Here is a 22811-nt window from a genome sequence, read left to right on the forward strand (position 1 = left end):
TTTCCTGTTCCCATGTGAGGGTCCTGGGACTGAGGATGTCTCATGTGTACAACCTGTAAAGCCCTCTGAGGCAAACATTTCTAATTTGTGATGTTAGGCTATACAAAATAAATTTAATTCAATTCAATTAGTCTACAAGATGCGCTGGAGCAATGCACAGCAGTAGAATCAGCAATAAGAATTCACAAAAGAAGCACAAGAAATGTACAGAATCTATGCTGTATATAATGAATTCTATGTTCCACTATTCAAGCATGTCTACTACAAATCATTATGCAGAGTGAGAATTGTCTGTCTGTTGAACACTATGTGCTCTCAAATCATCGGCTTTAATGCTTCATTTTATCAACATCAATGACATCATAAGTGGTTTAGGCTTTGAACGGTAAGGTAAGTATATGTGTGTACAAATGTGGCTCAGTGGAGAGCAGGGTCCTTCAATCAAAGGATCGGCAGATCCCCGGCATGTCGATGTGTCCTTGGGCAAGACACTTAACCCCACAAATTGCTGACTGGGTGTGTGTGAATGTTAGTGAGTCCTGATGGGACTAACTATCAGTACAGTCCATTTAATCACCACTGAGCAGTTGATGCAGTTATGATGGTAATGTACCATTGGGAACACTGTAACATGTGACAATATTCTTGCATACATAACTCACCTGAGGGTCTGTCTGTCTCTCTCTGTGTGCCTCTCTTAGATCCAGTGATGATCAGCTTTAGAAAGCAAAGTTTGTGGCTTCAGCTACAATCTACACCCCTCCTAACAAGTCTTTGACACTGGATGAGCATTAGACCCCGTGCACGCTCTCTGACCTTAGATGTAATTAAGATCAGACTCAGATCCTCATTCCTGCTGTAATGGAGAATCCCAGCCTGCTGTCCCTCACTGTGGCCTTGCTGGGTTTTCTGAGCCCATGTCTGACAAAACTGACACCCAGAGTCTCCTTTCCTATGGGTGAGTAAAGTTTATCCTGTTGACAAACTTAAACATACTTAAAAGTAGTATTGTTAACAGTGCAGCTTTAGAAAATTGACCAGGGCAGTGCAAATGTTTTATGAAGTAGTACATTGTGTTTTGTCATTTTTAGACTGATGATAGCACCATGTTGGTGTGGCCATGGTAGTTATGGTACAGGTGAGAAGATGAAAAACAAATCAGCAAGTCCAGTTAGAAGGCTTATGAGACACTGCACAACAATTTTTACACCTATGAAGAAAGATTTCTTAACTCTGGAATTGGTGCTAGCAATAATCTAAATCATAACACTTGACAGTTAAAGAGAAGAATCAGTACGCTGTCATGATGTGCATACAAGGTATTACACCTCGTAAATGCACTTGCATATATTTTATTTAAAAAGATAACACTGTATATCAGTGTTATTGATCATTGACTGATAATGATTCACCAGAGTATATGAACAAACATTACTTAAATTAGATATTCAGGGATGTTTGACATGTGGACAATGGATTTTCTGTGCAAATATGTCACGATTTATGTTTTGATTTAGTTATTTATTCTGTTTTATTGAGATGTTCTGTGTCTTGCACTTTATTTCCTGCCTGTGTCTGTCTTACCCTTGTGAGGGTCTGCCCTTCCCCTAATTAGACACTGCTGCGTTCAATCACCTGCACCTCCTCAGTGTGCTTCACTTCACTTTCTGCCCCTGTCTGTTCCTCTCGTGATCGGCTGCCCCGCCCTTCATTGTAACCTGCTGTGTCTAATCACCTGCAGATTGCTTACAGCCTGCTTACATGTGGATTATTCTAATTGTCTGGGGGTTTTGAATTGAATGAAATAACCTAATTTCAGTGTTAACTGCTGTGAAACAATAGGTATGCCTGGGCGACATCTCACCCACTTCAGTAGCCATGATGTCGGCAACACCACCACGCTGCTGCTCAGTGAGGATGGCGACATGCTGTATGTAGGAGCCCGGGATGCTGTGTTAGCACTGGATGTTAGCTGCAAGGACGCCATCATACTGAGGAGTAAGGTGGGGAGTGACCACTGATCAGCTAAATTTAGAAAGTCATCAGTACTTGTGTTACTAATCACTTTTCCAAAATCTTGAATTTATGGAGCCCAATGCTATATTTTTTGACGCAAAGAAAGAAGATGAAAGCAGCTGAACTGTCAGCTAAAGAGTACAAACTGAAAGCAGTTGAACTGTCAGCTAAAGAGTACAAACTGAAAGCAGTTGAACTGTCAGCTAAAGAGTACAAACTGAAAGCAGTTGAACTGTCAGCTAAAGAGTACAAACTGAAAGGGAAGAAGTGAAAGAGTTGTCTGTAATTTAAAGAGAAGGAGAAGTGGAAGTGATGTAGAGTGTAATACTGTGTTCCTACCAAATGCGTATTCAATTTTTGACTTCTTTTTTTGACAATTCTTTCCGTGGGATCATTTGTGTAACAGTTCAGAGCAGTTTTGATACCAACAATGTTTCTTTCTACCATTTCTTTCTGTCATCAGCCATGGCTGAAATAAACACTATTGCTACTTTGTACCTGTTGGGGAAGTCCTAGATACATCGGAAAACTAAACAAAGTTGTGTCTGGGTTCATAACATCATCTGGAGGCTTTTCACCAAACCTGTATTCACTGTATCTAGCTTGTAAATCACATGTCGGCTGAGTTAATCTGGTTTATCACAGCGATATACAACCAAACTGAAGAGATTTTGCTATGATTTAATTGCATTGAACGGATCAAAAAGATGCTAAAACAACGACATGACACTGATTTGAAGAAGTCTGAATTCAAGCTTTGTCAGGTCGACATGCTAAAAAAAAAATTTAAATGCTTCTTTTCTGAATGGAGTTTGCGTCCTACAGTGCTAGGCTATGCTAACATTGCAACTTCTACGTCAACACTCAAAATAATGTCATCTAGGCATTAATACCGCAGCGACAATATTGTTTGTACCATACAGTCTGTGGTTTATACGTAGAAATTCATACACAGTATAATATATTATAGTTTCATCCGATTTACAAATTATTGTGGTCATCTCGGTGCCCACAGATGACCACAATAATCTTTTCCTTCATTTCTGATTCACCAATGTCAACTGTTCTCTCAGTGACAACAGGAGAATCTCAACGCCGATAGACTTTCGTGACAGCGTCACAGGAATTTCTCGCTCGTTTTGAGAAATTGTGTATTAGTGTCTTTGCATCGTTTTCGTATAATGTAGTGTGACACTGGCGGTGGTACCCACGCGGAGTGCAGATCAATAGAAAGAGACACCGATTCTTATCCTGGTTGCTCTCAGTGGTTGTAAATTGAATTTGTGGTCCTAATTCCATTTCCCCATCGTAATAAATCCACAGACGGAAGGAAAAGAACAGGGAAGTGAAGGGACAGTCAATGGCAGAAAGAGACGCAAGCCTCAAACGGCTGTCATAGCCCCTCAAACATCTGTTTCTACGTGCCTCCGCAAGCTGATTTTAGCTAATTGTTCAGACATTTAAAATACATCTCTGATAGTGTTATGCATTTATGCGACTGCTCTGATTAATGATTCATGGGGAGCAGAGCAGAATGTGTCGATTATTTTTAACTGAAATGATTCTGAAACATGTCAAATGACTCTTCTGCCTCGAAAATGAATGATGTAAATGATAAAAAGTGTGCAGCATTAGTTTCGATATTTACAGCTATTTTAAAAATAGACTAACAAAATTCAGACCTGCCACATGTATATGTATGTTCTACTAAATCAACCCCCCCGAACAATAACTATAGCTTTGTAATGGGAAATGTAATGTGTCATTGTTGGTTAAGATGGATATAAATCTCAGCTGCTCTTCGTCTTTCAGCTGGACTGGAGCCCTTCAGAGAAAGACATTGAGCAATGTTCCATGAAAGGCAAGAAAATGGCAAGTAGTTGCTTTGTAGTGATCCTATGCACTAATTACACTCAAAGGATCAAAATATCTCTTATTAACTTCGGGTACCAGGTTCAGGTTACTTTTATTTATACCCGTAGGTAGACTTAGTTTGCAAATAGAGAGACCAACCGAACAAGTCAAGGCTGTCGGTAGCATACAGCTACAAATTGCATTTACTTTAATGAGCAGCGTAAGCACAGGAAGTTGCTGTTTATATTTGATGAGCAACATGTCTCATACTTTTTTTCTGAGTACGAAGCATACTTTGACAAGCGATTCACTCAATCCAATCATTGCTGTACTTTCCGAAACATCTAAATTGAGTCGCATGTCGATGCGTCCTTGAGCAAGACCCGTAACCCCAAAATTGCTCCCGTAGCTGTGCCTACAGTGTAGAAATGTGATAGACTCTGAATTGTAAGTCGCTTTGGATAAAAGCGTCTGCTAAATGACTAATGTAATGTCCTTGTGTTTTTTTTCTAGATCGACTGCCCCAATTTCATTCGTGTGCTGCAGTTCTTGAACACCACCCACATCTATGCCTGTGGAACATTTGCCTTCAGTCCGCGCTGCACCTACATTGTAAGTTTGTTTCCACAGACATTTAAACCGGTTGATGTGTTTAACAGTGACAGTATGATAATGTTCGCTGTTTCAGGATTTCAACAATTTACATAGCAAAATACCCTATTTTCTGTAAGAGCAGTGGGTTGCATTTGATGTGATATGATTTGTAAGTACATCTTTATTAAATACAATATCAGCTTGACGTCTTCCTCTTGTCTGTTCAGAACTCAGAGACATTAACAATGCGCCTCAAGGCTGATGAAGGAAGAGGTCGCTGCCCCTATGACCCCTACCAACGCAACACTGCCATCATCGTCGGTAGGTAATGCAGTGATGCCACATCTGCTAGAATACAATGTTAACTTTGGCAAGTTGGAAGGAAAATGTAGCGGCTATATGCAGATTTTCTAAATGTGGGAAAACGCACGAAAATAGGCAATAGACTCCTTTCGCATATCCAGCAGACTAGTATGCCTTTGGGGTTTTTTCTGGTGTCAGGTTAAATGCCAAAAGCGCACAATAATATACCGGTAAGTGCAAATAGAAGTGCATTTTGTTACCCACTAACAAAATTTATTGCAGTGCGATGGACGCGTTGGACGCCGCAAAATCGCCAACGCGCGAGTTGAAATTTTTCAACTTCAGCGACATAATCGCGTGACGCTGTGGCGCGATAGCCTATCAGCGTTGAGTTGCTCCCCCTGTCATCACTGGCTTCCTGCCGTTGTTGAATCAGGAAATAAATCCTGTAGCCGTCTGTGTTCACACAGAGCTCTACGATACCTCATATCAACAGAGACCGGACCAAACTATGTGTATGCATGTGTGTGTGTAAACCATACGGTACAAACAATGAATAGACGCTGCCGTATTTACGTCTACGTGACGTTATTGAGTGCTGGTGGAGCTGCTACGATGTTAGCATAGCCTAGCACCGATCCATCAGAGCTCCATTGAGAAGACCAGTAACCTACAAATCGGTATCATTACGTAGTTATTTCGGAGTCCCTTTTTGACGGTTTATTGCCGTTGAATCACAGCCAAATCAGTTTATTTAGTGTTCCTACAGCTGTAGTAAACAGCGACCGGTGGCTTACTAGACAGTGAATACAGCTCGATAAAATCCACGGAGCTCCTCTGAACAATATTATGAACCAGACATGACGGCGTTTGGCATTCCGATGTTTGAGGGACTTCCACAACACGTACAAAGCAGCAATTGTCCTTATTCCTTTCACGGTTGACAGCGGAAAGAAATGGCGGCCATGTGAACGGCTTCCAGGACGATAAACCACGCCCCCTCTCCGGCGCTACGAGATTTTGCGGCGTTTGGTGTGATCACGACCGGCGGCGCGTGCGTCAAAAAATCAACGCGACCGGTGTGAACGCAGCATAACAAAGGTGGTTTTGATGAGTTTTATTTAGTTTGAAAAGAGTTTTACAATGATCAGCGAGGTAAATCACTGTTTCTGTCAGTGGAGGCTGTGGGATTTGAGGAGTGCATATAACGACAAATAATTTGGAAGTGATTTTGTTTTCGGAGCTTTGTCGATAGAGTATTAATTGTTTGTTTTGCACTTTGATCCGTTTTAGTGAGTTTTCAAATTCCTGTTGATTTTATTCTTGTATAAAACTATTCATTCATTCATTATCAAACCGCTTATCCTGTTCAGGGTCGCAGGGCACTGGAGCAGATCCCAGCGGACATTGGGGTCAGGGTCAGGTCACCAGTTCATCGCAGGGCACATATAGAGACAGACAAACATTCACGCTCACCCGGAGGGAACCCGCGCTGCAACGGGGAGAACGGGTCCCTCTTGCTGTGAGGTGACAGTGCGAGCCACTACACACCACCGTGCAGCCCTCTTATATAAAACGACTGGTTATAATTCACAGCACGATCAAATAAGAATTAGCAGATCAAATAATTAAGAAAGAAAGAAACTGTAAAAGTGAGTCTTGAGAGATGATTTAAAAGACGGTATTGAGTTTTCTAACCTTAGTTCCTAAAGTACCGGTAGGCTATTCCAAGGGGTTGTAGCGCTTCAAATCCCCTTTCACCCTTGGTCTTCAGCCTTGACCGGGGAATAGGTAACGGGTCCTTGTCAAAGGACCTCAGGCTATGGCTTGTTGAGTAATAATTCAGACGGTCAGCCAGGTAGCTCAATGCCATACCACGCAGGGCCTTAAAAGTCAAGATTTTAAATTTTAAAATCCATTCTAAAATGGACAGGAAGCCAGTGAAGGGAAGCTAAAATTGGGGTGAAATGATCACGTGAGTGTGGCAGCTGCGTTTTGGACAGCCTGAAGACTTGTAATCATGTTTAAGCTCAGGCATGTAAACACAGCATTACAATAATATCGACAAGATGTAATGAAATCATGAATAAATTACATTATGAATGAATTTGAAGATCATTCAATGTAAGCAATGCCAAGAAAAGAAAAAAGACAGCCCGGTACTGTTAGTCTGACAGTATGACATCATGGACCACCTGCCTGTTTTAGAATGCAGCACTTGTAACATTAGATATTTCCTGCAGAAAACGAATAATTGTTCATGTTAAAGGGGCATGGCTTATTCCTTGTTGCCATACTCAGTGTTTCTCTTCAGTATTGTGCTAAGTGGTCTTCTGTTTCTCAGATGGAGAGCTTTATACGGGGACGGTGGCAGACTACAGGGGGAACCGCCCAGTCATCTCCCGGCACCTCAGTGAGGGCCGGCGTGTTGACCTGAAGTTGGATGATACATTAGGATGGCTGGAGGGTGAGTGTGTTGTCGGTCAAAATGAAATGTCTGGTCGTCATAGCAGTTGGGAAGAGAATTGTATTGATGTATTAATGATGTATTAATGAACGTGTTTGGAGTGCAGTTGTTTTGACAGTTGCTGAGTACTTGATAATTGCTTAGTTCTTCATTTGAGGTGTGAGGGATATGAACTTTCAAAACTGAGAATAAAGAGATAATAGAAACTAAAACAACAAAAGAGCACAAGACTTGTGGGCCATGGTTAGAGATCTGAATATACCCAGTTGGCCAAGTCAACACCCCAGCACGAGTCAATCCTGTCAATGTTTTCAAATGGCTTAAACATTGACCACAGTTGTTTATGAAAGTAGTATGACTTATATTATGGACAACTCAATTATTGTGCCCTTGTTCCCATTCAGTGATTTAATATTGAATATCTGCTAATACCAAGTCCCGATCAGATACTTCAAGTCCATTTAAGCTATTGAAATCAATCTACGTAATTGCAGTATGAAACGTTACCTGTATCCAAGCTGGTCCCGAATGTTTTTATTTCATTAATAATTTATACAAAATCAAAAGTATGATAAAACAAACCCTCTCTGTAATTGTTTTGGCCTTGTCGCTGTCTCGAAGGAATTCTCTCTCCCTTTAAGTGTTTCTCTGAGTTACTTGAATGAACTGGATTCTGTTGAGTGTTTATTTTTGTTGTCTGCAGATCTTTTGCACATATTACAGGAATGAATTGCTCTTTTTGGCTTTTTGCTTACAGTGCTTTTGTTGAACTAATAGTGAGTGTGGTGGCCATCGGCTCTCCACCGATCTGTGTCTGTGCTGTCTGCGGTGAAACACCATGCACCATAGATTAGTCACTCCAGACTATCTGAAATCAAGTGCACAGACATTTGGTAAATAACATCACTAAATGGTCTCATACTGCATTTTGCGGTTGTTTATGGTGTGTAGTGTTTCGTCGCTGGTCAGGGCGGAGTGCAGCGCAGTGGAGGAGAGATGGACAAGGGAGAGTTGACGATTTGACGACTGCTGCACTTGTTGCGTTGCTGTGCATAAAGGCTTCAGAAGTAAAAACAACTGTGTGACAGCTGACGTAAAAAGGAGGACGGGATCAGGCTCAATAGAGCAGATACCGATCATTAAAAATGCCTTGAATACATTCCCTATTTACTGTAGGTGTTATGGCAACTTTGAAATGTCCTTTACATCATTAAAAAGACTGTTGGCCAACAGGGGTTTATGCATGGACTCAATGTGTCCCAGACACAAACTTGGGGATAAGCTGTAACATATTGTTTTATATGAATGATTTGACATATTTCCACAAACTTACATCTTGGGAATACTTTTCCATCTATTTGCTGTAGATCCAACCTTCATCAGATCCAGTTTCATGCCTGATGAGGAGAAAATCTACTTCTTCTTCAGTGAAGTGGGCAGAGAATATGACTTCATCGACAAATTTATTGTTTCTCGTGTCTCTCAGATCTGCATGGTACGGGTAAAAGAATGGGCCTCATGCAAGAACTCGTACACGCACATTTGTTTTTAGGTGGCACATAAAAGTGACATTTTTCTTGTAATTAAAATTTTGTCTTGGGTACGAACTAAATTCAGGAGTGGTCCAGACCTGTCCTGTCTGTGAGCCAAAGTACATGAATATGTCCCTATGTTTTCATTCTTATATGTATTCACTCTTACATGTTCATGCTCATACACTTAACTCACACAATCATACATTCATGCATATAATGTATTCATTTAATATTATAAAGTATATACACTCTGTCGGGGTTCAACACTAATGTTTGTTTTTTTTACACTTGCCCATTCGGGCAAAATAAAGTGAAAAAACGTTTGTCATAGGTATCATGACTCCCTGATCAGGTGGGGGGAGACCAAACTCCGACATACTGCTGTGTCTGAAATACTGTGTAGGTTAAAACAGCAGCTTGCAGTGCTGTGGCGCACTTGATGCCTTCTTCTCTTCTCATGTGTCAGAGTGATGTTGGAGGTCAGCGGACCCTGCAGCGACGCTGGACCACATTTGCCAAAGCTCAGCTGTTGTGCCAGGCTGACAATGAGCTGCCCTACAATGTGATCCAGGACATAGACACCCTCCCACCAGCAGAGGGGGCCCCTGCAGATGAGACACTCTTTTATGGCATCTTCACTTCCCAGTGGTCAGTTAACTGAAAGGCAATAACCCATACAGCAGCAAATGTACAATCCCTGAAGCTATGGTGGCCTGTATCAGCTGTGACTTGTGAAAGTCCTGGGGTCTCATTTATAACGCTCAAAACGGGGCCTTAAAAGGGTGTACGCCACTTCCCAAGCAAAAGTTGTGATCTACAAAAGAAAACTTGACAGGAGACTGTGCGCACCTGTATGCAAACTCTGACCCATGTGTACGAACATTTTGGAGACACTGGGAAATTGGCAACGCAGATGGTGAATTGAAGCCAGAAATGTGAGAGGCATCCTTACAGGTATGATGATGGCTCTCACATTTAATTTCACTTCATAGCACACGTTACTTTGCACTTATTGATCCTCTTTATCATGAACAGTCAAACCAGCAGTGTTATTTGTGTTTGTACCAGTGAGCCATAACTGTAAGCACATTTCAACTTAAAAATATATGAACCAACTCAAACCTCACATTCAATGTCGCTTAATGTTTCATCGGCGCTGTCAAAATTGTGGAAATAAAGCCAGAGACGGCTGTCGTCCGATCACTCCATATCACATTACCAGCAGCTCATTTCTATGCATCAACATTGATAAGGTGCTTTGCGTTGACCCTTTATGGTTGAATGTGGGCGTGTAGAGGGCGGGATATGAGGCTGAACCAGCTGTGCACATTTACAGGCTGATTTGGGATTTATAGAAGGAACTTGTGCACTGGCAGGCGTAAGAAAGGTTTTAAAAATCAGAATTATTTTGGCGTACGTGCATATGCTCTTTTCAACGTACGCAAACATTAAGTGACAACACGGCACCCAAGATTTTTTATGAGCACAGCTGTAAGAAAGGTTTGTCACTGTTTATGGAAATGGTGAAACAAGGTAGGAAAAACAATGGTGCCAAATAAGGGTAGGAGACATTGAATGGTGGAGGGATGGTGGGGTGCGTGGCGCAAAACAGAACCTCGAAATGATGTGGTCTGAAAAGAACAGTTCAGCATGTTAAATATGCTCTCGCATACAGGATCATGTGTGTGGTAGAAACTCTGGGAGAACACACTATAGGAATATACAGGGGTGCTCTTGCACTACTAACAGAGAATATTCTATTGAGGACCATGTACAAGTCAAGTTGGAGCAGGTAGTGCATCAACAGGAGGCTTTGTCACTATCTTCTGACTGAGCTGTCATTATTATCGACACATGTATTACTCTGTTGTGTGCACCATTAGCTCTCATTCATATCGTCTTTTCTTTCCATTAACTAGGTCTGTCAATTCTGGACGGTCAGCAGTGTGTTCATTTCGCCTGACTGACATCAAATCGGTTTTCTCTGGTAACTACAAAGTCCTAAACCGGGACACATTACAATGGAGCACCCGGGTTCAAGAAAAGGTTGCAAATCCAGGAGAGGTAAATGGTCCCCTCAAATTGATATGGGAATGAAACTTTAAGATGAGATTTGACTTTATCCTGAGTGAAATTGACGTGCAACAGTTATAGCAATATAAAGCAAAAAAGTGTTGAAGAAATGCAACAGCCAGAAGTGAGCAACGATGGATGTTGATAATGAAACGGGCCTACAATTACACTGGTTCAATATGAGCCAGGCCTGAATCGATGGCAGAATTGATCACCGGCAATAGGTACACAATGCATGCTGGCCAGATGTGTGACTGACTTGATCCCAACTTACTCTAACGTCATGCACACTATGGGCAATGATAACTTCATGAGGTCGCTGCAGTTCTTAGCGCCAGGCACTTCAGCTGCTTTCCACCAACTTTGCAGTGGGTGTACTGATAGTTCCGTTAGCTATTAAACAGAAACAATGGTGCTCACTTGCTCATTCACACAACTCAACACATACTCTCCCTGGGTTTATGCCTGTAGTCGTTTAACTGCGACAAGACTGCTCGTTTTTATTAAGTTAAACTTGCAGTCTTTAGGATTGTATTACTACAAGGACCTACTCTTATCAATTCTTTGCTTTTCTACATGACTACATAATTGCTCTTAAAAACATATATAGAATTTTAAAAACACACTCTGAACAGTATTAGAATTTATATTTGACATGTATCTAAATAGTTTATAGAACAGCAACAGTAATATTTACAACAACAAAGTCATTACATAAAGTCAATATCTCACTAGAAACAAATGTAAAATTTTAACAAAATGAATTTGACATTTCTGAGTGAAATTTATAAAGAATCAAGAACACAGACATCAGTCACTATCAGTCATTCCCCCTGTCCTCTGTCGTCTGCCCTCCTGTCCTCTGGTCCTCCTGTCCTTTGTCCTCCTCTCCTCTGTGTCTGTCCTCTGGTCCTCCTGTCCTTTGTCCTCCTCTCCTCTGCCCTCCTGTCCTCTGCCCTCCTGTCCTCCTGTCCGCCTGTCCGCTGGTCCTCCTGTCCGCTGGTCCTCCTGTCCGCTGGTCCTCCTGTCCCTTGTCCTCTCCTCTGTCTCTGTCCTCCTCTCCTCTGTCCTCCTTTTCTCTGCCCTCCTCTGTCCTCATGTCCTTTACATGTTCACAGATGTATTGATAAAGTATTGGTGTTTTACTCACAAATATTTTATTGCAGGTACAGTAACAAGTGTAGTTGCCGTCAACTTGAGTGTCCTTCACTTCACCTGTTTCTCTTCACCACCAGCAGAGCAAATGCGTGCTGCGTGTGAAAATAAATGACACCAAAACATAAAAAAATACGAATGAAAACACCAGTGACGTAGGGGCTTATAAATACTACGGTCTTTAATTATTTAGCACCGGTGACCGAAAGCGACCGTACCTTCAGATAACGTCAAATGCGAAAGGCTAGAGCCTGTGTCCGTTCTGAGCTGCTAGATGGAAGACGACCAGCTCGCTATGTAGATATGCCGGTAAATGGCTTTTAAGTTAAGGAAAACATAACGATTCTTAGTGGCAGGTGATTAGACGGTGATTAAAACATAGTTATGAATAGCCATTGCTGCCAATTAATCCCCTAATTGTTACACACTGTTCCTTTAAGACCATAAATCAATGAGACACAGGCTTACTGGCTTTGTCTCCAACAAGCTCAGTTCACATTCCAATGAATTTGAGGACGTTTTGATTTCAGACAGTTAATTAGCCTAAGACCTGAGCTTATTATAACAATACAGTAACTCTGTGAATAGCTTAGATCTAGGAAAATGGTGACGTCACTGAAAGAATTCAGATGCGTCAAGAGGGAAACAAACCTCCAGTTCGGATAACCTATTTAGAAAAATACGGTGGAATGTAGAATGATTATCCAAACTGTTGTAAACATTCATCACAGTTTACAGAACAACTTCCTGCTTTTTGGCCTCCTGTATAATTATTGAAGAATCGATGGCTAATTGCTAATTTGCTTGCAGATTTTTGGACGTTTCATTTATTGTGGAATACGTCAAAAATATTTATTTAAAACTACTACTAGTCAATTTGCTGTGGTAAATACTTAAAAACGGCTTAATAAATACAGTATGTATTAATATTTAGAACTCGCTGTCACTCAGCTCTGTTGGCTTGATGTTTGTGAAGGGAATGAAATATGAAAATTCACTTCTTGATCTATTTTAGTTGAATGAATGAATGTATGTAGGTGCCTTATATGTAATATTAGTCTGATCCAAGATCTAAGGTGTATTGAATGATGTAATCAAATTGGTTCAATTAACCTTAAGGTATCATTTTGATCCAATATAATTGTGTTCAAATGACTGTGTTACTGTCAAACTGCTTTTTTGTGTGGTAGTGTGGGCTGCACAACGCATCTGACAACGCCCTGCGCTTTGTCAAAGAAAACTTCCTAGCAGATGACAGTGTGCGACCAGTTGGAAGAAGTCTGACTATGTTATCTGCTGAGCACAACTACAGCCTTCTGACTGTCCAGAGAGTCCTGGCTGCCAACAACAGAGACTACACTGTCCTGTTTCTGCTTACAGGTAGGACATGTGGGAAGCATTTCAAAATGTTTATTGTCACTTAGTTTATACAGATAAGTTTGGAAACGATGATGCCCACACCCGTGTTCGCTACTTGATTGGTTCTCATCACTCACAACGTGTCCCTCCCTGACTCGTGACCATTTCCCGGAAAATCTTAAACAGTCTTGATTATCGATCGACTACCAGGTTAAGTTAACATGGACAACTGATTACAGGCATTGCTGACCTTGTTGTCTTTACTAGCAACTTTTGTTCAGTTAAATTCTGCATTTTTGCAGAGGAAGCAGCTGTTATTGGAGCGATTAGCGAGCGGCGTTGTCAGCGCTACGGACGACGGACACAAAACAGAGGACTTTCCTTTTCTTATGAATGCTTATTTTGTTCTGCACAACTATTGTGAAGTCCAGACACAAACTATAAAGGAACAAACCATGAATTGCTCTCCAGTAGACAGAGACAGACAACAACGAAACCGAGGAAAAGAGAAAGAGATGTGTGTTGACCACATTTATGGACCCATAATCTAGTAAACTTGTATGTGTAAGTGTTGATTTAAAGTCAATTTGATGTGAGAGAGAGAGCAACACCCGCAGCGTTGTAACTAAATCGGAAAAATAAACTTCTAAAACTTTCCACGAAATGTGTCTGAGTTCATAGAGGAAGATTTTAGAGAAGATCTTAAGTATCAAACACGACCTTCCATTGTTAGACTACTTTATTACTCGGTCGTATTTTTTTTAACTTAGCCACCAATCTACTTCCTGTTCAGACCGGCACCATCATGCCCAATGTACGTGAATAGTCACGTGATATTCGTTTTCAGGCGTTTTAGTCTGGATGGAGATCATTTAAAAAACGATGCTGAAATGCCTTGTGGACGGAGATCGTTTTTGTTTTCGAACGAAAACGTATTAGTGTGGATGTAGCCTGGAGACGTAGAGACAGATAACGCTCACATTCATACCTACGGGCAATTTAGAGTCATCAATTATCCTAAGTTGCATGTTGTTGGACACCAGGGAACCCACACTGACACGGGGAGAACATTCAAACTCCACAGAGAAGGGCCATGCAGCCGGGGATTGAACCCAGGTCCCTCTTTTTGTATATTATATGTAGTTATACTAACTTACAGGTGTCATGTGTACCCCGCCCTTACCTGTAAGTAAATTGGAAAAGATCCAGACCAGAACTGACGTCTGCTTTGTGTACAGACATGTCATTTTCAAAGCATTTCATCACAATCAAAGTCTGAGCCACAAGTCTACAATCAGTAGTCTCAATTGGACAATCTTTTGGGGAACTGGAATAGTGATGGATTTTTTCCAAAGGGTAGGGTAAGAGCCAGTGGCGGGCCGTCAGGGCCTGCAAGGCATTGTCTGCTGGCCTAAACAGAATCACAAAGCTATATATATATCTTTTTTTTTTTTTAATAGAAGGAAAAAAAATCTATTTAATCATTTTTCTTAAATACACTACATGTATTATAATTTATAAAAATATTTTTTATAATATTATCTTATTTTCTCATTACACAGCTACTGTCTTCCTCAGTTGCTCTGCTTCCAGTGCAGCTTGTTTTAAGTAGAGCTTTTATCCAATCAGATCTCACCTCTGTGTCTCTAGGTAAGTACAGAGGCCAGAGGCCTGCAGACTCTCACCTGCAGCCAGTGCAGATTAAAGTACATGGGGACGATATTGTTGATTGTCAGTGTTCAACCAATCAGATCTTTAGTTTGACATGTTGGGCGTATTCTTTGACGTGTCAGCGCCTGCTAGCCGGCCTATAATGACGTCAGCATTACATGCCGCTCAGTGTTCATCTGTAGCTTTCCCGCGAGGTGCAGAGTGTGCTGTGATTGGTCAGTGGGCGAGCACGTGACTATCGTGAAACTATCGGCTGATGGGTAGTTAATCACATCACGTGATGCAGCTCAGCCAATCAAAATGCATTCTGACTGAGCTGTTGAGCTGCACCATGATAGAGGGTGCTGAGCCGAGGAAAGACACTGCAGAGCAGTACGTTCAAGTTGTGAAAGTAAAATCCTATGGTAATCTCTTTGGGTCGCGGCTTGTCATTAAGGAATTATGGTGGATCCCACAGCCAGACCAGCTGAGAACATTATGTTTTCTTGAATGTAGGCTTTTGCATTTTCTAAATGCTCGAGCGTTATTCAAACGACTCGTACCGAACGGTTTAATACGAAGACGTACATAGTTAAAGCATTAAAAATGAATAATAGCTGTGGTGCCACAATGTGGTTATAAGGTGGTATTTCAGCTGCAAGGACAGCAGTGAAGGCCCAGGTATAAAATGCACGGCCCGCCACTGGTAAGAGCCTACAGGTCGCTGGAAAACAGAGCACCATGCTCTGGTGAGCTCTACTGCACAGGTCTTTCAGAGAAGAGCAGAAATGCCATCTGGGCCTGTGGATTTCTTTGTGCATACATGTCTAAAAAGTAACTGAGTCTTGTGTGGGTCAACCAACAGCCTGAAGCTTGAATCAGTCGTGAAAATAGTCTCCAGCACAGTATTACAATCCAAAGAGAAGTCCTGCGTTTCAACCCTCAAATATAATACTGGCTATATTGGCTTTGAGGAGATCATCATTAGTGATGAGGCACTTCCTATTTGGGTTCATAATGGTTATCATCATGGAGTCCCACACTTCAATCTGCTCTATCCTCATTTCTGAAAGCTTTTTTCTGGTTAAAGCAGTCCTTTACCTTGTCAGTTGTATAAGGCTTCTTGTTGGGGTACACTTTAATGTCTTTTTTGATAACAACACCATCCACACAAAATTGTATGTAGTCCATGATTATTTCGGTGGCATTGAAGTCTGTAATAATTTGGAGTCTCTGCCATAAATTTCTTCTTGGTCAGACAGTTAAGAGATTACAGTTTAAGAGTTAGGACTCCTTGGTGAACACATTATGTGAAATGTGTGTGTGTAGTGTCGAAAACGTGAGCATAGGTGCAGGTTAGAAAACCGGTACGGTTTGCTGTCCTCCAGAAATGTTTGCTCTCAATTAACATGAGTGCCTATGGGGCAGTTACTTGAATTTCCGGTAAATTATTAAAGTACATCCTTGATTGATGAGAGTGAATAACCTCTTTGTAAGTACAACTCACTCATTGATTAGTGTCCATTGCAGTAAAAATAAAGTGTTGTCCTGAAAGCTTCGGGGTCTAAGACCTGTGACTGCAAGGTTACTTGAGTTAATCATATAGTCTATAATTTGAATCCAGTTCAGGAACCCCAGTATGTGTGCAACCTCATCTTTCTACTCTCTGTTGTGAACTCTGTTCTCACACATGATGACTTGTATTTCAAAAGTAGCAGATATGTCAAACAATGTGTATTGGCCCCTGCTTATTTCAGTTTTCAGCTACATTTGTTGTTACATTGATATTGTGTTGGTATTAATGTTTGGCTCAAGTTTTTTGTTGTGGTTAAGGTTAGTTTTTCTCAAATCAGAGCTGTGTTAGAACGCAGAATTTATTTCTATTTACTTATACCACAACTGTGGAAGGGGTTGTCTTGGTTGTTTACGTATCAGACTGTGCTCAGTGGTAGAGCTCAATCAAAAGATCGGTGGTTCGATCCCTGGCTCCGCTAGTCCATGTCGATGTGTCCTTGGATGATTGAATGATTAAAAAGTCCTGATGGTCAGGTGGTACCTTGCATGGTAGCCCCTGTCATCAGTGTATGAATGATTGTGAATGGGTGAATCACATGTTTTCATGTGATTTAAAGTGCTTTGAGTGGTCGGAAGACTAGAAAAGCGCTGTACAAGTACAAGCAACATGTGAGTACTTGTAAATTTACAATCTAGACTTTTATAGAGAATGGTTTTTCTTCTTTTACTTCCTTGGTTAAATTTGTAGGAGTTTAAATCCCAGAGGCCAGTTTGAATTTGTCACTAATCTGTTGGAATGTGCCGAGCTGTAGGTTCGGGGATTTGGGCTGAATAATTGGACTGGACTGAAAAACCACCCACAGATACTGAACCGCCATCTCTTCACACACCTAATCATAGCTTATACTTAAAAGGCTTTTATTTATTTATTTATATATATATATATATATATATATATATATATATATATATATATATATATATATATATATATATATATATATATATATATATATATATATATATATATATATATATATACTGGAAGCAGAGCAACTGAGGAAGACAGTAGCTGTGCAATGAGAAAATAAGATAATGGGAAAAATTATTAAATAGAATATATATATATATATATATATATATATATTCTATTTAATACTTTTTGTTATTAAAATTATTAAATAGAATATATATATATATATATTCTATTTAATAATTTTTCCCATTATCTTATTTTCTCATTGCACAGCTACTGTCTTCCTCAGTTGCTCTGCTTCCAGTGCAGCTTGTTTTAAGTTGAGCTTTTATCCAATCAGATCTCACCTCTGTGTCTCTAGGTAAGAACAGAGGCCCGAGGCCTGCAGAGTCTCACATGCATCCAGTGCAGATTAAAGTTAATGGAGACGATATTGTTGATTGTCATAGTGTTCAACCAATCAGATCTTTAGTTTGACATGTTGGGCGTATTCTTCGATGTGTCAGCGCCTGCTAGTCGGCCTATAATGACGTCAGCGTTACATGCCGCTCAGTGTTCATCTGTAGCTTTCCCGCGAGGTGCAGAGTGTGCTGTGATTGGTCAGTGGGCGAGCACGTGTCTATCGTGAAACGAAACTTAACAGCCAGCAGAGGCTGCTGGGTAGTGAATCACATCACGTGATGCAGTTCAGCCAATCAAAATGCATTTTGACTGAGTTGAGCTGCACCATGACAGAGAGTGCTGAGAGGAGGAAAGACACTGCAGAGCAGTACATTTTAGCATTCAAGTTGTGAAAGTAAAATCCTATGGTAATCTCTTTGGGTTGCGGCTTGTCATTAAGGAATGACTGTGGATCCCACAGCCAGACCAGCTGAGAACATTATATTTTCCTGAATTTAGGCTTTTGCATTCTCTAAATGCTAGACTTGTACCGAACGGTTTAATACGAAGACGTACATAGTTACAGCCTTAAAAATGAGCTGTGGCGCTACAATGTAGTTATAAGTGGTATTTCAGCTGCAGGACCAGCAGTGAAGGCCCAGGTATAAAATGCACGGCCTGCCACTGGTCTACTCAGATAGAAGCTTGAAGAGGTTTACACTGTGAATTGTTCAGCTGATTCAGCTGACTAATCTTATATTTCTATTGTGAAGTTTGAAGTATAGCTTTGCTTTAACACATTGCATGATAATTCCTGCTTGTTATAGTCTGCATTATTGTGAAATACTTCACACTTAAACAGGAAGCTGTTCCTATTTAAATCTGCACACATTTTGATGATATACTTTGATTGTCTTTGACCATTGACTGGGGATTTCTTCTATTCTTATTCAACGGTTCTTGAGAGGTATCTTTGTCTCTTTCTGTCCTTTCATTTGTCAGTCTGGTTGAACCAATATACAGCATTTTGTTCTCCATGTACAAAACAAAGCTTTCATTCAAAATAACAAGAGGAATTTATTACAACCTAAACGAATGAAGCACCATTCAAACAAATAGAGTAGTAGACATAGATGTTAGACATAGATGTCTATAGAGACATTTGACTTGACCCAAGCAAGCTGCTGTGGCAGAGATTCTAAACTTCGTCTATGTGACTTTGATGTTTTATCTGAGAACTTACTCACGTTACCATCAATACGAGACAACTGTCAATTCCATGAGTGCTGGTCATTAAGGAAGTCTATCTGTTGTAAAAATGTGACCTGTGTTTTCTCACTAACTTTGTTTCAGAGTCTGGTTACCTACACAAAGCTGTCCTGCTACAGAGTGGGGCCCACATCATAGAGGAGGTCCAGGTTTTTGAGCAGCCTCAACCTGTCAAGAGCCTGAAGCTCTCCATACCAAAGGTACACATTTCAGACTAGATATCTTCAAGATACCAATCTAAAGCATGATGTTGTTAAGGCAGAAGCCACCACTGAGGCAAGGACTGAAAATTACGACTCAATACCAGGACAGTTCCAAAAAACCCTGGCAGAGGTTTGGTACACAGGTCGGCAGTCAGTACAGGTAAACACATCCAAAACGAGTGAGGCGATCAGCTGGTGATCCAGCAGCCACTGTAGGACCTAACGGACATGCTGGATGTGAGATTCCTCGTCCAGGTAGAAGATGAGTATATCATCCAGGTTTACAAACAAACTGAGGGCCTGAAATACAGCTGGGGCATTGGACAGTCCAAAAGGCATGATCAGATATTCATAGTATCCACTGGGAGTGTTAAAAGGCTGTGCTCAGCAAGGAATGAGTCTATGTATTTCTGCATTGCCTCCCTCTCTGGAGCTGACAGCGAAGTAGAATGTTCCCTTGGAAGGGAAAGTGCCAGGAAGAAGGGCAATGCAGCAGTCGTATGGTTGGTGCAGAGGGATAGAAGTGGCTTCGTCTTTATTGAAAACGTCTTAAGTCCATGTAGCAGGAAGGGACTCCAGACAGGTCGGGGAACTCTCCCTGGGCACCAGGTTCAGGTTACTTTTATTTGTACCCGTAGGTAGACTTGGTTTGCAATAGAAGGCATCCATCTCGACACACATTACAATCAACAAAGACAACAAGACAAACATGATAAAAGTACACAATGCTACAAATCAGTCAATCACTAAATAAAATAAATAAGCACACAAACGTTGCTTCTATAGCATCTGTGCACTGTTGCTATAATTTGTTCACCTGAGTGATGGCTGCTGGAACAAAGCTGTTTTTATACCGCTTTGTTCTACACCGTGGGACTATATACCTCCATCTAGATCAGGCATGGGCAAACTACAGCCCGTTGGGCCTTTTAATCCGGCCCGTCAGATATTGGTACAAAATTGCCCAAACTATAATAAAGACTAGGGCTGGGCAGTATACCGGCTTTTTATTTCCAGTATGATATGAATTCTTCACACACCATTATACCGGTGCATAGCCGAAACAACTGCTGTCTGCTTTCAACAGGCAGTTAAATGTATTCTTTGCTGCTGTCAGCGCTAGTTGTCTTATATGTATTGAGAGGGAACTCTAGTCATGGTCATAACTTTATAACACAACAATTAACAACCCACAACTAACGCTCTTTAACAGAGAAAAACCGCACAGCACACAAAAGTCTGTGACACATAAACAATTTGTAACACTAATAATTGTACATTTATAAAATTTCACCGCAGAACTGCATGCTCGGTACAGCTCGCCCGCGAGCCTGCTAGCGCAACAGTCTAACAGCTGGGAGAGGCACCGTCGCTCCAGTTACATTAAAGAACAGAACAGAGCGATGCAGGATGAAAAAAGACAGACCGGAGATGCACCGATAGAGTTTGACACATATGCAACGCTGATTACCGTAATATGCGTGCTATTTGTTATAAATGTACGTTGGTGCAAAGAGGGCGATAACAAGTTGTATAGGGAGGGGCTTAGGACCCAGGGGAATGTAGGTGAATGAAACAGGAAGAAACGGAAGACACGCCACACAAACAGCTGTTCACCGCTCGTCACGATCCTGCAGACCAGTGATTCTCAACTGGTGGTTCGTCGCGGACCCATTTTCAGTGGGTAGCGGGACTTTGCTTCATGCAGCGAAGTTATTCACGCTCCTTTCCAGCATTTACGGCACTTTGTTCAGCTGTGCAGGAAAAACACCGACCAATGTGTTGTAAATCACATCACGTGATGCAGTTTAACCAATAAAATAAGGGTATTCTCATACGTTTCCTGACGCCAGTGAGATGTACCCACACTGTGACACGGGGAGAGACAAGGAAAGACTTTGCAGAGCTCTGATAATGTCAGATGTGACAGTCAAATATTTGTATGATCCCTTCAAAGAATCAAACTGCTAAAAAGACCACAGTCATTTGCCTTTACACTAAAAACTCTGTCAAAAATGACTACTTAATTAATAAGTCAGTGCATGATAAAATATGCATTCATGCAATAAAAAAAAGTACCGTGTAATATCCCAGTTAACTGATGAACACATCAGATCTGTTCTGAGAATTGCCACAACCAAACTGACACTAAATGTTGACGCACTGGTTATAAAGGGTGACCAACAACACTGTTCCCACTGAAATTAAATGCAAGTTACTTTTTAGGTCATGGCTTTTACTTGTAATTTATATTAGTTCACACAAACACTCCATGCATCTGCTACTGGCCCGGCCCGTCTGTCAAATTTTAAAACTCAATGTGGCGCCCGAGCCAAAAAGTTTGCCCACCCCTGATCTAGATGGAAGAAGCTGAAATTCCCTGTGCAAAGGGTGGGAGTCGTCCTGTCGAGGGAAAAGGAGGAGCCAGAGCAGTAGCAGAGGACAGTCAGTCAGGTAACTCAGAGGGCGAAACAGACATTACATTACATGAGTCATTTAGCAGACGCTTTTATCCAAAGCGACTTACAATTCAGATATCACATTTCTACACCGTAGGCACAGCTACGGGAGCAATTTTGGGGTTAAGTGTCTTGCTCAAGGACACAAACGGGTCGTCTTTGGGCTCTTCACAGGCATCTCGTCAACAATATCAACAATCAGTAGATGGGTACCAATGATGTTCTGGGTGCTGTACCCACTGTAGAGCCCTACTGTTCTGGGCCCTGCACATCTCATGCCAGTTTATAATGTTTCCAGTCAGGATGCTTTCTATTGCTGCTCTGTAAAAGTTAAAAAATCTTGACACAGGAATTTTGTCTTCTTATGCTTATCTTATTCTTATCACACCAAACGAGTCGCGAATTCATCGCGCCGCATATTCGCGTCCATCGGGTCGCCGGTCAAAACACCGGGGACCAAGTGTTGATTCCCACGAATGGTGCTGGACGGCTTATCGCCCTGAAAGCCGCTCAACTGTCCGCCATTAACCATGAAAAAAATAACCTATATTTCTGCTTAGTACGTGTTGTGGAAGTCACAGATATCCTGGGAAACTAAACGCCGTCATGTCTGGTTCATAACATTGTCCAGAGGAGCTCTGTGGATTTTATCGAGCTGTATTCACTGTGCAAGCCACACTGCCACAAGCCACACGTCGCTGTCGCTGTTACTACAGCTGTATGAACACAAAATATTCTGATTTGGCTGTGATTTAACGGCAATAAACCGACAAAAAGGGACTCCGAAATAACTACATAATGATGCCGATTTGTCTTCTCAATGGAGCTCTGATGGATCGGTGCTAGGCTATGCTAACATCGTAGCAGCTCCACCAGCGCTCAATAACGTCATGTAGACGTAAATACGGCAGCGTCTATTCATTGTTTGTACCGTATGGTTTACACACACACATGTACACACATAGTTTGGTCCGCTCTCTATTGATATGAGGTATCGTAGAG

General features: G+C 41.3%; 1 protein-coding gene across 1 annotated transcript in view; it reads left to right on the plus strand.

The window, feature by feature from the left end:
* Positions 1-22811, plus strand: part of sema4ab (sema domain, immunoglobulin domain (Ig), transmembrane domain (TM) and short cytoplasmic domain, (semaphorin) 4Ab) — a 51840-nt gene that overhangs the window by 3198 nt on the left and 25831 nt on the right. The window contains exons 2-12 of the mRNA XM_079287502.1: positions 702-958; positions 1843-2003; positions 3829-3888; positions 4384-4482; positions 4692-4785; positions 7112-7234; positions 8602-8729; positions 9236-9417; positions 10689-10833; positions 13188-13377; positions 19232-19347. Of these exons, the coding sequence (XP_079143628.1) occupies positions 862-958; positions 1843-2003; positions 3829-3888; positions 4384-4482; positions 4692-4785; positions 7112-7234; positions 8602-8729; positions 9236-9417; positions 10689-10833; positions 13188-13377; positions 19232-19347 (1395 nt within the window). The 5' untranslated portion in view covers positions 702-861. The remainder of the gene's footprint in view (positions 1-701; positions 959-1842; positions 2004-3828; positions 3889-4383; positions 4483-4691; positions 4786-7111; positions 7235-8601; positions 8730-9235; positions 9418-10688; positions 10834-13187; positions 13378-19231; positions 19348-22811) is intronic.

This window comes from Melanostigma gelatinosum (genome assembly GCF_949748355.1).
Source record: "Melanostigma gelatinosum genome assembly, chromosome: 17".
In the NCBI taxonomy this organism is placed as follows: Eukaryota; Metazoa; Chordata; class Actinopteri; order Perciformes; family Zoarcidae; genus Melanostigma; species Melanostigma gelatinosum.